Here is a 25,499-nt window from a genome sequence, read left to right as displayed (position 1 = left end):
CAAAATTGCCTTGCAATAGAATTGGACTCCTAGGGGGAATAAATAAACCTGCAGGAATTGTGTCGTCTACACAAAGGATTCGCAACAAGACACTTCATCAGAACTCGGCCAACCTTGGAAACGACATCGCGGAAAACAATGTCATGGAAATGATAACGCCCCTCCGGCCTCCACCCCTCCCAAATTAAATTAAATTGTTTAAAATAAACCTTGGAAGGAGCCAAAGATTGTGAGACCTCTGAACTTTGTGTGAGAATTTGGCAATCTCACAAAATCTTCCAGTCACTCATGCCCTCATCACCTCGAGGCTCGACTACTGTAATGCTCTCTACATGGGGCTACCTTTGAAAAGTGTTTGGAAACTTCAGATCGTGCAGAATGCAGCTGCGAGAGCAATCATGGGCTTACCTAAATATGCCCATGTCACACCAACACTCTGCAGTCTGCATTGGTTGCCGATCAGTTTCCAGTCACAATTCAAAGTGTTGGTTATGACCTATAAAGCCCTTCATGGCACTGGACCAGGGTATCTACGAGACCGCCTTCTGCCGCACGAATCCCAGCGACCGGTTAAGTCCCACAGAGTGGGCCTTCTCCAGGTCCCGTCAACAAAACAATGTTGCTTGGCGGGGCCCAGGGGAAAAGACTTCTCTGTGGCGGCCCCGGCCCTCTGGAATCAACTCCCCCCAGAGATTAGAATTGCCCCCACCCTCCTTGCCTTTCGTAAGCTCCTTAAAACCTACCTCTGCCGTCAGGCATGGGGGAATTGAGACATTCTTTCCCCCTAGGCCTTTACAATTTATGCATGGTATGTTTGTTTGTATGGATGTTTAGTTTTACAATAAGGGTTTTTTAGTTGTTTTTAGTATTGGATTTACATGATGTTTTTTATTACTGTTGTTAGCCGCCCCGAGTCTACGGAGAGGGGCGGCATACAAATCCAATCAATCAATCAATCAATCAATCAATATATTAGCTTTGTATGCCGCCCCTCTCCGAAGTCTTGCTGTGACCTTTAGGCAATTTTATAAGAAAATGCAAAAAAAACCTTGGGAGCATTCTAGGACAAAAAATCTCAGGATCGCAAGACTTCATGACAACTGTGATTTGAGGTTTGGAAGGGCTCCAAAGCATGGTGCCAGCTTGCACAATCACACTGTCGCCTGAAAAACGGATACTCACTAATATACTGATCTCATCTGACCCCAATTTTTTACAGAATTTCACTGTTGCCACGTCTTGGTCATCTGGATTTCTACAGCCCCAACAGGATAGCCCTATTTGAGAAAAAATGTGTAGTCCCACGGAAACCCCATAATTTTGGAACCAGTGGGCACATTGGGATTTCTACAAATATGTCATACAACATCTTGGAAGTATGGAAGGCTGAGTCAACTTTGAGCCGGGGGTGAGATTTGAACTGCTGAACTACAGCTAGCAGTTAGCTGAAGTAGCCTGCAGTGCTGCACTCTAACCACTGTACCACCCCGGCTGAGGGGAGGGGAGATGAGTACTGACTCCTATAGTCGGCAACAACTAGTGGAGTAAAATCCGTAGTGACTTTTACCTTACTTTATTTTTACAAATGACTCAAGGCAGCAAATATATTCAACCCTTGTTGGTGAGGCCATCACAAAAACAACACAACGAAAGGTCAAAGAAAAACCTTGGGCTTTTGCTAATCTCAACTATGAACTTTCCCAAAAAATACCTATGTATTTATTTATGCAACCGTTTAGTGCTCATCCCCACCAAGACTTGCAGCGATAAATACAGTATATGGCTGCGTAAAGAAATAATAAATAAATGATGTCCCAAGGCATTTTTGCAAATACAGACTATGCTTGAAGCTAGTTCTTCAGGCTGGCTCCTTATTCATTTTCACTTAATTAAATGCAAAAGGGGAAATATTACATTCGGGCATGAGCCTCGGTGGCACAGTGGTTAGAGTGCAGCACTGCAGGCTACTTCTGCTGCTTGGCAAATGCCTGCAATTTGGCAGTTCAAATCTCACCAGGCTCAAGGTCGACTTGGCCTTCCATCCTTCCAAGGTGGGCAAAATGAGGAGCCAGATTGTTGGGGGCAAAAGGCTGGCTCTCTGTAAACCACTTAGAGAGGTCTGTAAAGCTCTGTGAAGCTGTATATAAATCTAAGTGCTATTGTTATTTCCCTTCCTTCCTTCCCTGCCTCCATCTCCGTGGTTAGAAGGCAGCATTGAAGGCTAACTCTGCACACAGTCAGGAGTTTGATCCTGACCAGCTCAAGGTTGACTCGGCCTTCCATCCTTCCAAAATGGGTAAAATGGGGACCCAGATTGTTGGGGGCAAGAGTAAACTGCTTAGAGGGGGCTGCAAAGCACTATGAAATGCTATAAAAAGTGCTATTGCTAACATGTTGTAAGCCGCCATGAGTCTAAGGAGAAGTGTGGCATAAAAATAGAAAGAAAGAAAGAAAGAAAGAAAGAAAGAAAGAAAGAAAGAAAGAAAGAAAGAAAGAAAGAAAGAAAGAAAGAAAGAAAGAAGTGGGGTGGCGCAATGGTTAGAATGCAGCAGCTAACTGCTAGCCCCAGTTCAAATCTCATCACCCATTCACTCAAGGTTGATTCAGCCTTCCATCCTTCCAAAGTGGGTCAAATGAGGACCCAGATTGTCGGGGGCCAGAGGCTGACTCTGAAAACTGCTGAGAGAGGACTGCAAAAGCACTATGAAGAGGTATATAAGTCTAAATGGTATTGCTAAATGTTAAATGCTATATAAGTCTAAGGGCTATTGTTATTTCCCTTCCTTCCTTCCTTCCTTTATTTATTTATTTATTAGATTTGTATGCTGCCCCTCTCCGTAATTACTTACTGACTCACTCACTCACTCACTCACTTACTTACTTACTTAGCTCTTAGAGAGGAAGAACAGGGGTGTCGCCACATTGAGAACAGTTTTTCCCGAATGCTATCACTTTGCTAAACAAAATAATTCCCTCAACACTGTCAAACTATTTACTAAGTCTGCACTACTATTACTACTAGTTTTTTTTCTTATCATTCCTATCACCCATCTCCTCCCATTTATGATTGTAACTTGTTGCTTGTATCCTTAAGATTTATATTAATATTGATTGTTTCCTGATTGCTGATTTGACCCCTGTGACAATCATTGAGTGTTGTACCACATGGTTCTTGACTTTTCTTTTATGTCCACTGAGAGCATCTGCACCAAAGACAAATTCCTTGTGTGTCCAATCACACTTGGCCAATAAAAAATTCTATTCTATTCTATTCTATTCAATTCTATTCAATTCTACTCTACTCTTGGCAAATGTATCTTTTCTTTTATGTACATGAGATCATCTGCACCAAAGACAAATTCCTTGTGTGTCCAATCACACTTGGCCAATAAAAAATTCAATTCAATTCAATTCTATTCTATTCTATTCTATTCTACTCTTGGCAAATGTATCTTTTCTTTTATGTACATGAGATCATCTGCACCAAAGACAAATTCCTTGTGTGCCCAATCACACTTGGCCAATAGAGAATTCTATTTTAATTCTATTCCATTCTATTGAGGCCTCTTCCAACTGATTCAGCTTCACTTCCATTACCGACTTCCCATCCTTTCCTTCCCTAAACATCCTACAATTGTATCCCAGGCCTTCATTCATAACAGAAAGGATTTTCCCGCAGCCTTCTCAACCTTTCATCCTCGGGCAGCGTCCTGTATTACACAACTTGCAGTCCAGCTGTTTGACAGGGGACCAGTTGGTGAGATCAGAACAAATCAAGAAGTTATGCCCATCCGTCCCTGTTCATCTTCCTTCCCCCACTGTGAATTTCCTTAGACACCCAAGTTTTTTTGGATTTTCCATCTAGCTTCCTTTCTTTCCAGAGCGCATGAGATCATTCTGTTTTCAGACTATGTAATTTTCCACTTCTCATCACTGGGAGAAGTGCCTCTTAACTCAGCCATCATCTGTGAATTTAATGCACTCCGCCGACTGCTTTGTTTCTAGCGGCCAAGACGGTTACATAAGTGAAAATTGCAATGCAAAATCCAGGACAGTTTGGACCAGAAGTTAAGGTTTGACTCCTGCAGTTTAAAGCTATGCCTCTTGAACAAGCCTCCCGAGAGAGCTAGGCATACATAACTTCAGTGGTTAATGCTGCCACTCTTTGTAATAATAAACACCATCGGCATTGACAGAACAGCCATCGGTCAATTGCAAAAGGCAGCTTTGCTCAGAAGAGTTTATATGTCTAACACCGTCAAACGTCAATCCCTGATATCCCAGGTCCTTGGGATAAAAGTGGATAAAAATGCCAAATCCTATCTGATTATCTGGCTGGCTGTGCGACAACCCATAAGACAAACAAACAAACAACAACAACAAAAATAGTCTGGCTAGCGGACGAACCTGGAGAAGAGAAAGAATTGCAAATTAAAAAAGTAGAATAACTAGAAAGCAAACAGTGAAATGCTCCTAGTTAGAAACATAGAAGATTCACGGCAGAAAAAGACCTCAAAGTCCATCTAGTCTGCCCTTATACTATTTCCTGTATTTTATCTTAGGATGGATCTATGTTTATCCCAGGCATGTTTAAATTCACTTACTGTGGATTTACCAACCACGTCTGCTGGAAGTTTGTTCTAAGCATCTACTCCTCTTTCAGTCAAATAATATTTTTTCACATTGCTCCTGATCTTTCCCCCAACTAAGCTCAGACTGTGCCCCTTTATTCTTGGGTTCACTTTCCTATTAAAAACATTTCCCTCCTGAATCTTATTTAACCCTTTCACATATTTAAATCTTTCGATCATGTCCCATTTCCTTCTGTCCTCCAGACTATACAGATGGAGTTCATTAAGTCTTTCCTGATAGGTTTGATGCTTAAGACCTTCCACCATTTTTATCGCCCGTCTCTGGACCCGTTCAATTTGATCCATATCTCTTTTTAGGTGAGGTCTCCAGAATTGAACCCAGTATTCCAAATGTGGTCTCTATACAGCGGGACCACAATCTCCCTCTTCCTGCTTGTTCTACCTCTAGCTATGCAGCCAAGCATCCTACTTGCTTTCCCTACCGCCTGACCGCACTGTTCACCCATTTTGACACTGTCAGAAATCATGACCCCTAAATCTTTCTCTTCTGAAGTTTGCACAGTCAACCAAGCAATAACAACACCAACAGAAGCTAGTATTCTATTGAGTATTGGAGAGACCAAGCTAGCTTACAAGAAAGACCAAATAATAAGGAATAGAAAAGAGCTATAGCAAGGCAAAATTGTTGCATGACCAATACATAGAGCAGGCAAAGCATATAACAAGACTTGGCAATGGCTAAAAGCCAGAAAATTGAAGAAAGAGATGGGACATAGGACCAACCCTTAAGAACAAAGGCATAGCAAAACCAGAACTGAGAAGACAGCAACAGACAGCAAATGCTGTCTTAGCAAAGCTGAAGAAACAATGCATCACCCATTTAGCTGCTGTAAGAAGATCGCCCAGATTGACTACAAACAGTGGCATGGCAAAAGCAGCAACAATGTGCATTGAAATATCTGCAAAACAAATACCATTTGCCTGCAAGCAAGAATTAGTGGAGACTATAAAATAGAAAATGAAGGAATGCAAGCGCTTTAGAACGTTTATAGAACTCTATAGAATTTATATCGAATTCAGGCAGACACGCACCTGTCATATAAGAATACAGACTTAATCATTTTTTCATTAAAAAAGACCAAAAATAAAAGGCTAGAAAGTGGACATCATAGTACATGGGGACAGCAAAAGAGAAGAAAAAGAACTGGAGAAAATTACAACATTGGGACAGGGAGTCTCTACTTTCAGCAGCTCATGCCCTTATCACCTTGAGATTCGACTACTGCAATGCTCTCTACGTGGGGCTACCTTTGAAGAGTGTTCGGAAACTTCAGATTGTGCAAAACGCAGCCGCACGCGCTGTCATGGGCCTTCCTAGACATGCCCAACACTCCGCGGACTGCATTGGTTGTTGATTGGTTTCCGGACACAATTCAAAGTGTTGGTAATGACCTATAAAGCCCTACATGGCATCGGGGCAGATTGCTGAACCGCCTTCTGCTGCATGAATCCCAGCAACCAATCAGGTCCCACAGAGTCGGCCTTCTCCAGGTCCTGTCAACCAGACAATGTCGTCTGGCAGGGCCTAGGGGAAGAGCCTTCTCTGTGGGGGGCCCAGCCCTCTGGAATCAGCTCCCCCCAGAGATTCACACTGTCCCCACCCTCCTTGCCTTCCACAAGAGTCTTAAGACTCACTTATGTCACCAAGCTTGGGGCAATTAGATCTTGGCCCCCCTGTCGATGAATGTTATATATGGCTGAATCTGAAGGTGTAGGACTGATTTTTAAAATATTGGGGATTTTAGGCTAGTTATTTAATTTAATTAATTGGATTTGCCATTGTATGTTATTGTTTTTATTATATATTGTAAGCCGACCCTTCAGAGAGGGGTGGCAAATAAATCCAATCAATCAATCAATCAATCAATCAATCAATAATATAGTGGTACCACTATGTAAGAATGCCTCTACTTACAAACTTTTCTAGATAAGAACTGGGTGTTCAAGATTTTTTTGCCGCTTCTCAAGAACCATTTTCCACTTACGAACCCGAGCCTCCGAAATTGTAACCAGAAAAGGCAGGGAGAAGCCTCCATGGGGCCTCTCTAGGAATCTCCTGGGAGGAAACAGGGCCGGAAAAGGAGGGGAGAAGCCTCCACGGGGCCTCTCTAGGAATCTCCTGGGAGGAAACAGGGCTGGAAAAGGAGGGGAGAAGCCTCCATGGGGCCTCTCTAGGAATCTCCTGGGAGGAAACAGGGCCAGAAAAGGAGGGGAGAAGCCTCCGTGGGACCTCTCTAGGAATCTCCTGGGAGGAAACAGGGCCTTCACCCTCCCTGTGGTTTCCCCAATCGTACGCATTACAGTATTTCCTTTTACATTGATTCCTATGGGAAAAATTGCTTCTTCTTACAAACCTTTCTACTTAAGAACCTGGTCATGGAACAAATGAAGTTCATAAGTAGAGGTCCCACTGTATATGGGGACAGCAGAAGAGAAGACAAAGAACTGGAGAAAACCACAAAATATAAAAACCTGCCAACGTGGATAGAAAGACTGTGGCAAAGGAAAGTATATATATAGCATCAATAACGACTGGAGTTGAATTAATCCCAAAATGTCTGGAGCACCACTTGAAACACCTTCGACACTGACAAAACCCCATCAATCAGTTGCAAAAGGCAGCTTTACTTGGAACAAATTGCATCCTACCAGGGTAACCTTTAGCACTCTCAAACAATATCACCTCCCTCACCTGGAGAACTCAGTTAAGTGGGTAAAAATGCCAGATTCAGTCTAAATATCAGGCTGACTGTTGCGATGAACCATAATATTGACTTTTAAATAATCGGAACTGACTGAATCTACAGGAAACAAAACACAGAGTATCAAAATAACGTAATAAAGAGTTGGAAATAGAACGCTGGCAAGGAAAAGAATTGCACGGTCATTTTTTTAAAATAAAAATTGAAAGGAAAGTGGATAACGATAAAATCTGGCAGTACCTTAGAAAAATTTCCATCTGTCAACTATAAAAAGGGCCACATTGCTTGAATCCACACATAGACTCTCACCACTTCTCTTCTCTCTATACACTAATGACTGCATCTCATACGATCCATCTGTTAAACTACTGAAGTTTGCAGATGATACAACAGTGATCGGACTCATTCGAGACAATGATGAATCCGCATACAGACGGGAAGTTGAACAACTATGCTTGTGGTGTGACCAGAACACTCTAGAACTGAACACACTCAAAACCGTAGAAATGGTGGTAGACTTTAAGAGAAACCCTTCCACCCTTCCACCTCTCACAATACTAGACAACACAGTATCAACAGTAGAGACCTTCCAATTTCTAGGTTCTATCATATCTCAAGACCTAAAATGGTCACCTAACATCAAAAACATCATCAAAAAAGCACAACAAAGAATGTTCTTTCTGCGCCAGCTCAGGAAGCTCAAACTGCCCAAGGAGCTGCTGATCCAGTTCTACAGAGGAGTCCTTGAGTCTGTCATCTGCACCTCTACAACTGTCTGGTTTGGTGCTGCAACCCAACAGGACCGACACAGACTTCAGAGGAGAATCAGAACTGCAGAAAAAACAATTGCTGCCAATCTGCCTTCCATTGAGGACCTGTATACTGCACGAGTCAAAAAGAGGGCAGGTAAAATATTTACTGACCCCTCACATCCTGGACACAAATTGTTTCAACTCTTACCCTCAAAACGTCGCTACAGAGCACTGCACACCAAGACAACTAGACACAACAACAGTTTTTCCCCGAACGCCATCACTCTACTAAACAAATAATTCCCTCAACACTGTCAGACTTTCTACTAAATCTGCACTTCTACTCTACTAGTTTTTCTCATCATTCCTTTCACCCATTTCCTCCCATGTTGACTGTATGACTGTAACTTGTTGCTTATATCCTAAGATTTTTATTAATATTGCTTCTCCATTGCTTATTTGACCCCTATGACAATCATTAAGTGTTGTACCACATGATTCTTGACAAATGTATATTTTATTTTATGCACGTTGAGAGCATCTGCACCAAGACAAATTCCTTGTGTGTCCAATCACGCTTGGCCAATAAAAATTCTATTCTATTCTAGACTATGACAACCCATTAAAAACATCACCTTGCAATATTGCATTGTAGGTTCTGGGGAAGAACTTGCTGCAAACGAAGGTCAATTAGCAGTTGTGATTTCACACTGTTGTGTATTTTAAAAAAAAACAACCTTCCCATTTCAGAGTTTTTGCTGTCCAAATGGAGGAGGATTATGAGCCATTACTCTCAAAAATCGATGCCATTTTCCATACATTTTGTTCAAGCCAACATCAGACATCCTTGCTCCGAGACCGCTTCCAACTTAAAATTGAGAGCAGTGAGAAAAGGAGAATAACAGATTTTTTAAAAAAAGGAACAAAAGAGAAGGATGAGCTAACACAATTGTGCAGAAGCTTCATTCCACTTTGGGAAAACTGGGTGAGCCACTTTGGGATGTACCTCTGGAGGCTTGGTACCAATGGAAAGTGGTTAAGGCTTGGACAGACTCTGTCCTTGATGGTTTTGAAGGATTTGATTTAACATATAGGGTTGATATTCCTGGAGGCATCTGTAATATGGCAAATGATTTAGCTCTACTAGATAAGTGGTCAAAGCAATGGAAACTGCAGTTTAATGTTTCCAAATGTAAAATAATGCACTTGGGGAAAAGGAATCCTCAATCTGAGTATTGTATTGGCAGTTCTGTGTTAGCAAAAACTTCAGAAGAGAAGGATGTAGGGGTAGTGATTTCTGAGAGTCTCAAAATGGGTGAACAGTGCAGTTAGGCAGTAAAGAAAGCAAGTAGAATGCTTGGCTGCATAGCTAGAGGTATAACAAGCAGGAAGAGGTGATCCCGCTGTATAGAGCGCTGGTGAGACCACATTTGGAATAAATACTGTGTTCAGTTCTGGAGGCCTAACTAGAGAAAGATATTGATCAAATTGAACGGGTCCAAAGACGGGTGACAAAAATGGTGGAAGGTCTTAAGCATAAAACTTATCAGGAAAGACTTAATGAACTCAATCTGTAGAGTCTGTAGGACAGAAGGGAAAGGGGGGACATGATTGAAACATTTGAATATGTTAAAGAGTTAAATAACATTCAGGAGGGAATTGTTTTTAATAGGAAAGTGAACCCATGAACAAGGGGGCACAATCTGAGGTTAGTTGGGGGAAAGATCAGAAACCACGTGAGAAAATATGATTTGACTGAAAGAGTAGTAGATGCTTGGAACAAACTTGCAGCAGATGTGGTTGGTAAATCCACAGTAACTGAATTTAAAAATGCCTGGGCTAAACATATATCCATCCTAAGATAAAATACAGGAAATAGTATAAGGGCAGACTAGATGGACCATGAGGTCTTTTTCTGGGGTCAATCTTCTATGTTTCTAAAATCTAGGTTAGGAGTTACTCTATGGCTGAATTCACACAACACCTCACCAGATATTCACCTTCAACCCAGGTTGACAAGACTGAACTGATCCGAATCGGCAGCAATCCACCACTGCCCCATCTATGGTAGCCCTGAGTCACTGGCGAGACGAAAACGATCGTAGTAGTAAAATCTGAATTATTGAGTCTGGTTTCCCCAAAGCCACTGGCTTGTCAAAATTAGTGTTTCCTTTTCCAGCTCCTTCTATCCTCCTGTCTCTCTTCTTTGCCTGTAATTAACAGTGGACTCCCAATTTAATTAACGGCTTCTAAGGAGCCCCAGCTAATCTCGCAGCTAAAGTGCCATCAGACGACAGTTCTGGTCTGCTCTGAATTTATCTTCTCCCTCCCTCGTCGCCAGTAGGGGTGAGTTTCTGAAAGGGAAGCAGGTCAAGCTAATGTGACAGGTGCCCAACCTGGGTCAGGCTTGTGGCTCCATGAGTGATGATGCACAAGAGCAAAGCCCTTCCAGAATGAACTGAACTGAACATACTGCAATCCGTAGAAATGGTGGTAGACTTTAGGAGAAACCCTTCCATCCTTCCACCTCTCACAATTATAGAGAACACAGTATCAATAGTAGAGACCTTCAAATGTCTAGGTTCTATCATATCTCAAGACCAAAATTGGTCACCTAACATCAAAAACATCATCAAAAAAGCACAACAAAGAATGTTCTTTCTGCACCAACTCAGGAAGCTCAAACTGCCCAAGGAGCTTCTGATACAGTTCTGCAGAGGAATCGTTGAGTCTGTCATCTGCACCTCTATAACTGTCTGGTTCGGTTCTGCAACCCAACAGGACCGACACAGATTTCAGAGGAGAATCAGAACTACAGAAAGAACAATGGCTGCCAATCTGCCTTCCACTGAGGACCTGTAGACTGCATGAGTCAAAAAAGAGGGCGATGAAAATATTTACTGACCCCTCACATCCTGGACACAAACTGTTTCAACTCCTACCCTCCAAACGTCGCTACGGAGCACTGCACACCAAGACAACTAGACACAACAACAGTTTTTTACCAAACGCCTTCACTCTGCTAAACAAATAATTCCCTCAATACTGTCAAACCTTTTATTAAGTCTGCACTTCTATTTCTACTAGGTTTTTTTCCTCATCGTTCCTATCACCCATTTCCTCCCACTTAGGATTGTATGACTATAACTTGTTGCGTGTATCCTAAGATTTTTATTAATATTGATTGTGTCTTCATTGCTTATTTGGCCCCTATGACAATCATTAAGTGTTGCACCACATGATTCTTGGCAAATCTATATTTTCTTTTATGTACACTGAGAGCATATGCACCAAAGACAAATTCCTTGTGCGTCCAATCACACTTGGCCAATAAATTATTCTATTCTATTCTATTCTATTCTACTCCATTCCATTCCATTCCATTCTATAATGAAGGCTATGGTGTATAGCAGTGTTTCCCAACCTTGGCCACTTGAAGATATCTGGACTTCAACTCCCAGAATTCCCCAGCCAGCATTCACTGGCTGGGGAATTCTGGGAGTTGAAGTCCAAATATCTTCAAGTGGCCAAGGTTGGGAAACACTGCTGTATAGAGTATAGAGCAGTGGTGTCAAACTCAAGAGATCCAGCCCGCACGGTGCTTAGATTTGGCCCAAGGGGCCACCATGTAAAAAGCAAACGACCGGTCCCGCGGTGCCTCTGCCAGTAAAAATTGCGCTCTGTTTTGACTGGCAGAGGGTTGCAGGAGGCCACCACAGCCAAAAACGGACTTCGGGAGTCCGTTTTTTGCCAGCAGAGTGCTCAGGCCACCACAGGGACCCTGGACACGAATGAGGTTGAGCTGACCACACCCATCCTGGCAACATCCACCCCATTCCCCACCCCGAGGTCAAACACAACCCTGATATGGCCCTCAAAGAAATGGAGTTTGACACCTCTGGTATACGGGCTGCAGAAATCCGATGTTCTTCTGACAAAGGGTTGGATACAAGCAGCCAATGCGATGACTTACACCCGTATCGTGTTGGAACACACCTGTTAATGTAAATTAAGAGCTTGGCAGGGTATGTTTTTGGCTATTCTGTTCTCAAAAGCTGACAAGTGGCCAGGAGGATAACATTCTGGTTAAACCAGTACACAGGCTGGGTAGAAACACCAGCCACGTCCTCACCGTAGCTTCCCTCTCCTCCTCCTCCCCCTCCCCTTCCTCCCTTGTGCCAAGAAAGAAGCAGAACCATGCAACTTACAAAGAGACTTGGGAAATGGCCCAGCACCAACCATCCATTGAGTCTAACCTAGCATCCTCTCTATTAAGGGTCTTTTCCTCCTTCTTGGTAAATAAGAAGGATCTCTAGTACAAAGGTCCCCAACCTTGGCAACTTTGAAGGCTTGTGGACTTCAACTCCCAGAGTTCCTCAGCCATTATTTGTTCTAAAAATTAAAGGGAGGGGGGAGGGAAGGAGGAAGGAAGGAAGGAAAAGAGATTGAAGGAGGAAAGGAAGGGAGGGAGGAACAAAGGGAGAAGGGAGGGAGGGAGGAAGAAATCAAGAGAGAGGAAAGGAGGAAAGGAAGGAAGGCAGAAGGGAAGGAGGAAGGAGGAAAGCAAGAGAGAGGGAAGGAGGAAAGAAAGGAAGGGAGAAGGAAGGGAGGAAGGAGGAAAGAAAGCATAAGAGAGACAGAAGGAGGAAAGGAAGGAAGGAAGGAAGGAGAAGGACAAGGAAAGCAGGGAAGTTAGAGGAAGGAAAGGAAGGAAGGAGGATAGGAAGGAAGGGAGAAGGAAGGGAGGAAGGAGGAAAGAAAGCAAAAGAGAGACAGAAGGAGGAAAGGAAGGAAGGAAGGAAGGAAGGAGAAGGATAAGGAAAGCAGGGAAGTAAACGGAAGGAAAGGAAGGAGGGAGGGAGGGAAGGAGGAAAGGAAGGAAGGGAGGAAGGAAGGAGAATGACAAGGAAAGCAGGGAAGGAAAGGGAAGGAAAGGAAGGAGGGAGGGAGGGAGGGAAGGCAGGCAGGCAGGCAGGCAGGCAGGCAGGAAGGAAGGAAGGAAGGAAGGAAGGAAGGAAGGAAGGAAGGAAGGAAGAATTTGACTGCTTGAAGACCTCTGGGAGTTGAAGTCCACAAGTCTTAAAGTTGCCAAGATTGGAGACCTGTGTTCCAGGAGGTTCCTACTAGAGCCTCAATGACCTGGAGCTACCTCGTCCTCTCCCCTGGCACCTGCCAATCTCCGTGCGCTGACAGATTTCTTAAACCTCATTACTTCAAAAGCCTCCGTCAGGGCTGCAGGCAGGCTGTAAGCAAGGCCAATTCCCCCCTGCAGCCTCGCCATCTTGGTTTCCAGACATGCCTCTGGATCGTCTCTGAAACGAAGGCATTATTTAAAAAGGAGCCTGGCGTGATTCAGCCTTTTGGGGGGGGGGGGAAGGGTGGGGTTATAATACGATGCTCATCCAGCCAGAACCACAAAATAAAAATAAAATAAAATAAAATAAAAGACAAAAATAAGCTGGGGTGGGGAAAAGGTCTCTGGAAAAATTATCCACCAATTTTTTTTCGGAATTAGAAACGTTTTGTGACTGTAATACTCTACATCCATCCTGACAGCTGTAACATGTTTTTGGAAGGTAAAACATAGGATTATATGGCCGGAAGGGACCTAAGAGGACTTCTACTCCAACCTGCTACTCCAGGCCGGAGACTTTACACCATTTCTGACAGATGGCTGTCCAGTCTCTCCTTGAAAGCTTCCAGGGATGAAGCTCCCACCACTTCTGAAGGCAAGTCGTTCCCTTGAATACAGAACCACAGAGCTGGAAGGGACCTCAGAGATCATCTAGTCAACCCCACCCACCGAAGCAGGAGACCCTACACAATTTCTGACAGATGGCTGTCCAGTCTCTCCTTGAAAGCCTCCAGGGATGTAACTCCCACAACTTCTCCAGATAACTTCTGATCCATGGGTTTGATTGTTTTCACTATCAGAAATTTCTTCTTATTTCAAGGTGGAATCTCTCCTTGGTCAGTTTCCATCCATTATTCCTTGTCTGGCCTTCAGGTGTTTTGGAAAATAGCTTGACTCCCTCCTCTCTGTGGCAGCCCCTCAAATATTGGGAGATGCTATCCTATCTCCCCTGATCCTTCTCTTCACTAGTCCAGTCATAGAAACATAGAAACATAGAAGATTGACGGCAGAAAAAGACCTCATGGTCCATCTAGTCTGCCCTTATACTATTTCCTGAATTTTATCTTAGGATGGATCTATGTTTCTCCCAGGCATGTTTCAATTCAGTTCCTGCGGATTGACCAACCACGTCTGCTGGAAGTTTGTTCCAAGCATCTACTGCTCTTTCAGTCAAATAATATTTTCTCACGTTACTTCTGATCTTTCCCCAACTAACCTCAGATTGCTTTCCTATTAAAAGCACTTCCCTCCTGAACCTTATTGAACCCTTTGACATATTTAAATGTTTCGATCATGTTCCCTTCCCTTTCCAATGTCCAGTTCCTGTAATCGTTCATCGTTGGTTTTAGCCTCCAGTCCTTTATTTCTCTCGGTTGCTCTTCTCTGCATTCTTTCTAAAGTTTCAACCCCTTTTTTATAGTGTGTCATGTTGACCAGAAATGGATGCAGAACTCTAGGTGTGACCTGACTGGTGCAATATAAACCATTACTATCACCTCTAATGCTTTCGTTCTTTGGATGCGACCTAGGATTGCTTTGTCTTTTTTTGGCAGCTGAACTCTAACTCTAATGGCCAAAGGGACTACGGCCAATGGATCAATTAAGGGCTCCGCCCAAGCCTAGATGTAATGATGAGAAGGACTATTTTCCAAGTTAAAGAAATGGAAAGCAGGACAATTAAGAACCCTTGAGAGGTGCTATCCTGCCTTTGTTTTTTTTTAAAAAGATTGGATAGCCATTTGTCTGAAGTGCTATAGGGTTCCCTGCCTAAACAGGGGGGGCTGGACTACTAGATGACCTCGCAGATCCCTTCCAACTCTGCTATCCTACCCTACCCTATTCTATTTGTGTGAACTGAGCTGAGGTTATTATTATTATTAGACCCGGAGCGGCTCACAACATGCAATACAAACAATATATATATACAAATCTAATAGTTAAAACAGTAGGCTAAAATCCCATTATTTAAAAAACAGCCAGTCCACTCAATCACATCCACACATAACATTTAATGGTCAGAGAAAAAGGGTGCATGATCTAGCTGCCCCAAGTCTGCCGACGTAGATGGGTCTTAAGGGTCTTGCGAAAGGTGATGAGGGTGGGGGCAGTGCGAATCTCCAGGGGGAGCTGATTCCAGAGGGCCGGGGCCGCCACAGAGAAGCGTCTTCCCCTAGGCCCAGCCACATGACATTATGGTGGAAGGTCTTAAGCATAAAACGTATCAGGAAAGATTTAATGAACTCAATCTGTAGAGTCTGGAGGACAGAAGGAAAAGGGGGGACAGGATCGAAACATTTAAATATGTTAAAGGGTTAAATAAGGTCCAGGAGGGAAGTGTTTTTAATAGGAAAGTCAACACAAGAACAAGGGGGCACAATCTGAAGTTAGTTGGGGGAAAGATCAAAAGCAACGTGAGAAAATATTATTTCACTGAAAGAGTAGTAGATCCTTGGAACAAACTTCCAGCAGACGTGGTTGGTAAATCCACAGTAACTGAATTTAAAAAACATATATCCATGGTAAGATAAAATATAGGAAATAGTATAAGGGCAGACTAGATGGACCATGAGGTCTTTTTCTGCCGTCAGTCTTCTATGTTTCTATGTTTCTATTGTCTGGTCGACGGGACCTGGAGAAGTCCGACTCTGTGGGACCTTACCGGCCGCTGGGATTTGAGCGGCAAAAGGCGGTCCCATAAGTAATCTCATCCGATGCCATGTAGGGCTTTATAGGTCATCACCAACACTTTGAATTGTGTCCGGAAACCAATCGGCAGCCAATATTAGGGGTTCAATGGCAGTACTGAACTTGCTACCTGATGTTCTTTCTTCCCTTCATCCAAGCCCTGAGATGATTCACCTCTTCTTGTGCTGTTTTGCCTCTCATTCATGTCTTGGGCTCCTCTTTAAAAATGCTGAGCTTTCTTAAAATAAAACTTCCAAGAACAATAATGCACCCCTACCAGCATTGGGGTTGATGACACAACACTATACAAGCAATTCTAGTTCTGTCTTGTCTGAAAACTGATGCAAGCTAGAAAGGAGGGAGAAATTGAGGTCAGGGTGCCACAGGGGAAAAATTAAACTGTTAACCCAAAGCAGTAGAATTGCTCGTCTTGCTTGCTTGCTTCTTATTGATGGGTGGAGTTTTCCACCAACTCTCCGATTAATTCAAACTTCAAAAGCTTGAATGGGACGCTTCAAAAGCTCAAATAACATGCTTATGTAAAGTCTTAAAAAAATAAAATAAACCAGGCATGTGCCTTTATGGAAGGGGAACTATTGCAGAATTCTATTCCTATCACAACCTTCAGTGTTATCATCACCCCAACTTGAAAGATGGGCTGTTATTTTTTGAGAGTGAAAATGGAAGTTTTGTTCTGAAATGCCAATGTGTCATTTAAAATAGCAAAGGGATCGAGAGAGTCACTACGAAAATCTCACATCGTTTTTCCTTCAGGTTGATAGTATTATAAGCATGCTGCCAACCTGCCTCCCATTGAGGACCTGTATATTGCACGAGTCAAAAAGAGGGTGGTGAAAATATTGACTGACCCCTCGCATCCTGGACACAAACTGTTTCAACTCCTACCCTCAAAACGTTGCTACAGAGCACTGAACACCAAGACAACTAGACACAAGAACCAAACACCATCACTCTGCTAAACAAATAATTCCCTCAACACTGTTAAACTTTTTACTAAGTCTGCACTTCTATTCCTACTAGTTTTTTTTCTCATCATCCCTATCATCCTTTTCCTCCCACTTAGGATTGTATGACTGTAACTTGTTGCTTGTATCCTAAGATTTTTATTAATATTGATAGTTTCCTCATTGCTTATTTGACCCCTGTGATAATCATTAAGTGTTGTACCTCCTGATTTGTGACAAATGTATCATTTCTTTTATGTACACTGAGAGCATGGGTACCAAAGACAAATTCCTCGTGTGCCCAATCACACTTGGTCAATAAAGAATTCTATTCTATTCTATTCTATTCTATTCCATTCTCTATTCCATTCTCTATTCTATTCTATTCCATTCCATTCTCTATTCCATTCTCTATTCTATTCTATTCTATTCTATTCCATTCCATTCTCTATTCCATTCTCTATTCCATTCCATTCCATTCCATTCCATAAGGCATAACCCTGGAGCTTAACAATACTCACCGTGGTAGGGCACTGTTTTCCTGGGCACCAAATTCCACCAGTTGCTGACCACAGAGGCTTCCGTGCAAAGTACCAGCGACAAAGTACCAGCGACGCAAAGAGCCACCCGAGGAATCATTCTGCTGGGGAAGGACGATTCCCAACGTAGTCCGAGAAGAACCATCACCGCCAAACGTCTCCTGTTGCAGTGGCTGTTATACAATCCTGGTTCCTTTTATTCCTCGGTGAGTTTTGTCCTGGCAAGGAGAAAGAGGCAAGGGGTTAGTTGGCTTAGGTTACAGCGGCATCCAACCAGTGATGGGCTGCCAAATTTTTTACTGCCGTGCTGTGGGTGTGGCTTATTTTGTGGGTGTGGCTTGATGGTCGTGTGACTGGGTAGGAGTGGCTTACCGACCAAGATAAGTTTTCAAATAAGTGCTTGGACTCTTTTTCAGTTGATTAAAGTCCCATTATTTGAATAGCCACAAAAAGGACAAATGACAGGCAGCATTATTGGTTGAGGAGCACAGTAACGTTATAAGGTTTTGTACTGAACCCACAAGGTTCCATCATTAACTTGTCCATTTCCACGCAATCATACATTTTCTTAGGTACCTGAGCATCTTTTCATTTTTGCGCATAAATGATTCTAGCCGCTGTCCCTATGGGTAATATTAAATGCTTGATAGTTTTGGGATAGGATATTTTTTTTATAATACCAATAAGAAGAGTTCTGCTGTGAATTCAATTTCAGTGTCAGTAATTTCCTGTAACCATTTATCAAGTTTTCTCCAATATTATTTTTTTGCTTCGGAACACAACCACCATGAATGAAAGAAGATGCCCGGCTCTTTTTTTTTAACATTTCCAGCATGTTTGGTTTTTTTAAAAAGTTATTTGAGATTAGAAACACCTTTTGTTTCTTTGGTTTAATGCGCTGCTTATGTTTCATCCATCCAGGTCAGCCTCTCTGGAAATGTAAAAAGGCCTTTCCCTTAATAGAGAGAATACAGGAAGCCCCGATTGTGAAATCTGGGAAACGGGCGCGTGTGGCCTACAAAGGAGTGATGGGGCTGGAGAGGAGGGGGCGGAAAAACAGGGATTCTCAAATTTCCACTTCTTGTTGCTCATTGGCTGAATCACCAGGGGCCTTGAACATCCGTGTAGAAAATTGGTACCCGAATGGAAACTCCCTCCGTCCTTCCTTTGTTCCCACTCATCCCACCCCCTTCCCTTTCACCTTCCTTCCTGGTCCTTCCTGCTGGGACTCTGGGCACGTAGTTTATCTATTTTTTATTCATTTGTTTTAAACAAGTACATGATAAAGGTACCTAAGAAAATGTATGATTGCGTGGAAACGGACAAATTAACGATGGAGCTGAATGACCAGAAAGACTCGGATTATTTTAACAGCTGGACTAATTGGTACAAATGGATGCAAAAAAAAGAAAGACAAAAAAAAATCAACAGCAGATGGATGCAGAAAGAGAAAAATAATTGTACATATAATATGTAAACTAAAGAATATGTTATTATGAATGTAAATGTATGGGTGTCAATATAACTGAAAATATTAAGATATAAATTCAAGAAAATTAATAAATGTTATGTGGGGGCTGGAAGGGTTTTTTTTTAATTATTTCCCTCCACATCAAAATCACATGTACTTCCTTACAATAAGGAGAATTCCCTCCCCAGTTTTTATGAAACTGGAAATGAGGACTTCAACTGCAATTCCGGGGGGGGGGGGGAAGGGAAAGAAGGAAATGGCTTTCGTTGCTGGCGGTAACTTCCCCCCCTCCCTCCAATTGGTTGCAGTCTATTATCTCTTAAATTTACAACCAGGAGTAAAAAAGATAGCCAAATGAAGTTTTCTGGTCTCCCAAATTTAACACTGTACAGCAGAGGTCTTGAAACCTTTGAGACTTGTGGACTTCCACTCTCAGAATTCTCCAGCCAGAGAATTCTGCAAGTTGAAATCCACAATTTTTAAAGTTCCCAAATTTGGGTCCCCTTGCCATACAACGATCCTGTGAGGTAGGCTGAAGAAGAAGACAGTCATTCAGCCCAAGTCTCTAAATAAGCTTCAATAGCTAAATACAAACCAGATCTCCCCCATATTTTATTATATAGACTACAATATTCTATATTCTATAATATTCTATGCTATAATATTATATATATATATATTTATATGTCACATGTTTTTTTGCTGAATTTGAAAATTAAGGGAGACTAGGATAGATCTATTTCAGCCTTACTTTGGCCTCATCAGCTAGCCATACCCACTGGGACTTGAACCTGCAACCTTTGCCTTGTAAGGCAGAGAATTATCCTCTAGGCTACAGTATCCAATCCCTTCAGCTCTGCACCAGGGAAGGGTTACATATTTTTGTGTCGAATCAATATACTGTATATATATTGTAATATTCTATATATATTCTCTATTCTCTATTACATATTCTATAATATTCTATACTCTTATTATATTCTCTATTCTCTGTTCTCTGATATCTATTCTCTTCCCCCAAAATGCTGGTTCCTTTCCTCCCCCCCCAAAACAAGTGACTCCCAAAATGATATCAAAATGATATCAGTTCCCACAACAGTTGTTACATACTCTTTGCAAGACAGGTACTATCTCATGCAAATCTTTTCCTAAAGAGTTCTTAAGTCAAGCAACAACAACAACAACAACAAATAGCATCTCCTACCAATAAACACTTTGTGAACAAGTACCAAAAACGTAGACACAAAACTGCCCAATCTCAGCATTCACAGCTCAGCTTCTCTCAAACCTACATTCTCCAAAGCGCCTTACAGGCAGAAGCCCCAGGTTCAAATCCCGGTGGTAAGGGTAGGGCTAGCGGATGAGAGCAAAACAGCTTGAAAGAGATCTATACTAGTCCCCCTTCCTTTTCATTATCCGCAAAAAAATATGTTACACACGATTCTCAGGTTTCTCTTGCAGGAGGTTTGAGCATCATTAAGATTGTAAAAAGATAGACCGACCGGTATGGGTGTCGTAAATTTATCTGCCTGTGGATATCTGCACAGGATTGCAAAAAGCTCGCTCTACAGTCTCCTAACCAGAGTTTAGGTATTCAGGATAAGTATCAAGCCCGCTAGATATGGAGTCATTGATATGCGTGCATGGGCTGCTTTTAAAATATGGCTCATACGAGGCTCGGGAATAAGCAAGTGGTTGGAGGGTGGGAAAGAGGGTACACGACATAAGAGAAAAAGTGGTTTATTTCAGACTCAAAACAGCCTGCTTTACACTGTTCCGGTTCAGCACAATCCGCAATAGTCCTTGGTCAAAGACCACAACTGAACTCACAATATTCTGTTGCTAAGCCAGACCGTCGTTAAGCGAGTTTTGCCCTATTTTGCGACCTTCCTTGCCATGGTTGTTAAGCGAATCGCTGCAGCAGTTAAATTAGTAACATACGTCGTTAAGCGAATCCAGCTTTCTCCTGATTCTCCTGATTTTACAAAGTCTGCACTTCTATTTCTGTATAGTCTAGAGCAGTGATTTTCAACCTTTTTTGAGCCGCGGCACACTTTTTACATTTACAAAATCCTGGGGCACACCACCAACCAAAATGACACAAATCTAATTAATTAATTAATAAATAAATAAATAAATAAATAAATAAATAAATAAATAAATAAATAAATAAATAAATAAATAAATAAATAGACAAACAAACAAACAAACAAACACACACACACACACACACACACACACACACATAACCCCCTCATATATATAATCCCATGTAACATCCCCTTATAAATACAGTCAATCATCAATCATCCCTCCTGAAATTTATACCGCTGTCTCATTTATGGGTACTTCTCCTGTCTTTCCCTCTTTTCTCTCTCATGTTTCTCATTTCTCTCTCTTCCTCCCTTTTTCCCTCATTCCTTCTCCCTTTCACTTCTCCTCTTTTTCCATCCCTGTCTCTCTCCCCCCCTTATGTGTGTGTATGTATACACACTCCAACCATTTCCAAAACCAGGTGAGGGCTGGGGTTTAATTCTCTTTTATTCTTTTCAAAAACAGGTGAGGGCTGGGGTTTTTTTCTTATTATTTGGGTGCTTTTTACCATATGCTTCAAGAATCACCTCTCTCTCTCTCTTGTTTCTCTCTCCTCTCATTCTCTGCCTCAATCATTTTCTCATTTCTCCTCCCCTTTTTGTTCTCATTTCTCTCTCTCTCTCCTTTCCTCTTCCTGTCTCTCTTGCTATCTTTTTCTCTCTCTCTCTCTTGCTTTCTTTCAGTATCTCTTGCTATCTCTTTTTCTCTCTTGCTTTTCTTCTCTCGTGCTTTTTCTTGTTCTTTCTCTCTCTCTGTTGCTCTCTCTCATTCTCTTATTTTCTCTCTCTCTCTCTTTTCTTTCTCTCTCTCTTAGTCTCTCTCTCTCTTGTTCTCTCTTATTTTCTTTCTCTCTCTTTCATGCTTTCTCTCTCTTGTTCTTTATCACTCTCTCTCTCTCTCTCTGTTGCTCTCTCTCGTTCTCTCTCTTCCTTTCTTCTCTGTGGAGGCCAGCGAAGGTTTCCCTTAGTTTGAATGTTCCGAGCAAGCAGCCCCTTTACTGACAGCCCGGGACAGGACTGTGAGAGGGGTGGGCGTTCCCACAGCGCTTGGAGCGGCTAGCGGCCGGATCGCCAGCGCCGCTGCAGCCACCGCTGTGGAAGAAGCCGCACCCCAAAAAAGCTTGAGAGAAGGAAGGATCGGGCTGGCGGGGACAGCCACAAGTGGAAGCCTCAGCCCTGGAGCCCCCTCGCGCCCATGGCTTCTCGTCGATGTCTCTGCCTGCCCGATCCGCTGGAGTGCTAATAGCAGCGGCGGGCAGGAGCCCCCCCCGCTATTCCCGCCGCCGCCACCGCTATTAGCACTCCTGCGGATCGGGCAGGCAGAGGCATCGATGAGAAGCCATGGGTGCGAGGGGGCTCCAGGGCTGAGGCTTCCACTTGCAGGCCCCCCCCCCTATTCCCGCCGCCGCCGCTATTAGCACTCCCGATGCCATTGCCACCGTGGGGAGGCAGGGGCAGCTGCGGCTCCCTTTACTCCTACTGCCGCACCTCCCTGCCCCTGCCTCCCCACGGTGCCTCCGGCCAAACGCGCCTCTGGCTTCTCCGCCCTGCCCCATTGCCCGCCCACTCTCCTCCGCCGCCGCCTCCTGCCTTGGGGCGAGGAGTCCGGGACTGTGTGGCTTTGCGCCATGAAGAGAAAACAGCAGCAGGGAAAAGTCGGCCGTTTTCTCTTCATGGCGCAAAGCCACACAGTCCCGGACTCCCGGCCAAACGCGCCCCTGGCTTCTCCCCCCTGCCCCATTGCCCGCCCGATCCGCCCACTCTCCTCCGCCGCCTCTCGCCGCGGCACACCTGACGGTGTGTCGCGGCACACCAGTGTGCCGCGGCACACCGGTTGGGAAACGCTGGTCTAGAGGACAGAAGGGAAAGGGGGACATGACCTTATTTAACCCTTTAACATATTTAAATGTTTCGATCATGTCCCCCCTTTTCCTTCTGTCCTCCAGACTATACAGATTGAGTTCATTAAGTCTTTCCTGATACGTTTTATGCTTAAGACCTTCCACCATTCTTGTAGCCCGTCTTTGGACCCGTTCAATTTTGTCAATATTTTTTTGTAGGTGAGGTCTCCAGAACTGAACACAGTATTCCAAACGGGGTCTCACCAGCGCTCTATATAGCGGGATCATAATCTCCTTCTTCCTGCTTGTTATACCTCTAGCTATGCAGCCAAGCATCCTACTTGCTTTCCCTACCGCCTGACTGTACTGTTCACCCATTTTGAGACTGTCTGAAATCACTACCCCTAAATCCTTTTCTTCTGAAGTTTTTGCTAACACAGAACTGCCAATAAAATACTCAGATTGAGGATTCCTTTTCCCCAAGTGCATTATTTTACATTTGGAAACATTAAACTGCAGTTTCCATTGCTTTGACCATTTATCTAGTAAAGCTAAATCATTTACCATATTACAGACGCCTCCAGGAATATCAACCCTATTGCACACTTTAGAGTCATTGGCAAATAGGCAAACCTTCCCTACCAAACCTTCCCCTATGTCACTCACAAACATATTAAAAAGAATAGGACCCAGAACAGACCCTTGTGGCACACCGCTTGTAACCTGTCTCTGCTCAGAATACTCGCCATTAACAATAACTCTCTGATGTCTATGCTTCAGCCAGCTGCAAATCCATTGAACTATCCAGGGATTAAGTCCAATCTTCACTAATTCAGCTCTTTATGTGGAACCGTATCAAAGGCTTTGCTGAAGTCCAGGGAGGCAATATCCACGGCACCACCTTGATCCAACACCTTTGTGACATAGTCAAAGAAATCAATGAGATTAGTCTGACATGATTTGCCTTCAGTAAAGCCATGCTGGTTTGGGTCCAATAAGTTATTGTTTTTTAGGTGCTGATTTATCCTCTTTTTGAGTAGAGTCTCCATCATTTTAACTACAACTGATGTCAAGCTAACTGGCCTGTAGTTACCAGCTTCTTCTCTACTGCCCTTCTTGTGGATAGGCACAACACTGGCCATTCTCCAATCCTCAGGAACATCTCCTGTTAACAGGGATTGGTTAAACAAATCAGTCAGGGGGGTAGCAATGACAGATATTAGTTCTTTAAGAACTCTGGGGTGGATGCCATCTGGAACCATTGCCTTATTTATCTTTAATCATTCAAGTTCTTCTAAGACATCGGCTTCTAAGATCACTGGAGCTGAATCCGTACAGCTGGAAGCAATGCTATATCCCTCTATAGTATTATTTTGTAAGGTGTCTTTTGAGAAAACTGAACAGAAGTAGCTATTGAAATGGTCAGCGATCTCCTTATTCCCATCAATGCATGTATTATTCCCGGTACTAAGCTTTGTGATGCCGCAATTTTTCTTCTTCCTATCACTAATATATCTAAAGAAGGTTTTATCCCCCTTCTTTACAGATTTGGCAATTTCTTCCTCTTTTGAGGCTTTAGCAGCATATATTATCTGTTTCGCCTCCTTCTGTCTCATTTTATACACCTCTCTATCAGCTATACTTCCAGACTCTTTATACCTCCTATAGGCAGCCTTTTTTTCATTGACTATAGCCCTTACATCATTGCTAAACCATTTAGACTTAGATACCACTTCATAGTGATTTTATAGCCCTCTCTAAGCAGTTTACAGAGTAGCAATAGCATTTAGACTTATATACCGCTACACAGTGCTTTACAGCCCTCTCCAAGCCCCAACAATCTGGATCCTCATTTTACCGACCTTGGAAGGATGGAAGGCTGAGTCAACCTTGAGCCTGCTGAGATTCGATCTGCCAAACTGTTAGCAGCCGGTGATCAGCCGAAGTAGCTTGGAGGACTGCACTCTAACCACTGCACCACCGAGGCTCTTTAAGCTTTAATCACCTTAGCTGTGCTTGAGGAAAAATCACTTCTGTGCGCAGGAGCATTTTTTAACCTTTCTCAACTTTCTTTTCCCTCCAAAGGCTTTTTTCACAAGGCTGCTTTAAACCTTAAAAAACTTTTTTTAAAAGCTTAAAAACTGGCGAGATAGTCCAGGCCATCTTCGAAAGGCTCCACAGTGTTCTTTTTAAAAATAACTTAAAACCGGGCAAATGTTTCTGGAACCTTTTGAAATATTCAAAAGTTCAGTTTTCTGACGTGGCAACGGCACAGCCCCAATCCGGTCCCTCAAGGCTGCAGGATGCCAGTTGGATTCTGCAGCAGCGAGCGATGGCTCTCTCTCCAACTGGCAGAAAAAGCAAGCAGATTATTATTATTATTATTTTTTGCACACGATATACCTACTCCAGCTAGCCTGCTCTCCCCCCCACCCCACCCCACCTGAATCGGCTTCTGTCAGAACTTGCAAGCGACTAACTTGTTTTTCCTAAGGGCCACCACCGACAGCAGAAGAACCAGATGGGCTACTTAAGTTGAATTGACCCGGTGTCATTTTTCAAGATGTGGTATTATTTACCCAGCTGATTGTTTGAAGCCCAGCAACTGACGGAAGGGTTGATGGGAGGGCAAACGGCCCAGGAAGGAATGTGCATAAACAGCAAA

General features: G+C 43.1%; 1 protein-coding gene across 2 annotated transcripts in view; it reads right to left on the bottom strand.

Annotated features, from left to right (window-relative positions):
- The window catches only part of SEMA4C (semaphorin 4C), a 112,753-nt gene that overhangs the window by 54,221 nt on the left and 33,033 nt on the right, over positions 1 to 25,499 (bottom strand). For both annotated transcript variants that reach the window (XM_070765506.1, XM_070765507.1), the window contains exon 2: positions 17,412 to 17,647. In XM_070765506.1, coding sequence (XP_070621607.1) covers positions 17,412 to 17,574 — 163 coding nt within the window. In that variant the 5' untranslated portion in view covers positions 17,575 to 17,647. The remainder of the gene's footprint in view (positions 1 to 17,411; positions 17,648 to 25,499) is intronic.

The sequence above is a fragment of the Erythrolamprus reginae genome, chromosome 12 (assembly GCF_031021105.1).
Source record: "Erythrolamprus reginae isolate rEryReg1 chromosome 12, rEryReg1.hap1, whole genome shotgun sequence".
In the NCBI taxonomy this organism is placed as follows: domain Eukaryota; kingdom Metazoa; phylum Chordata; class Lepidosauria; order Squamata; family Dipsadidae; genus Erythrolamprus; species Erythrolamprus reginae.
This window is presented reverse-complemented; position numbering and strand designations above follow the sequence as displayed.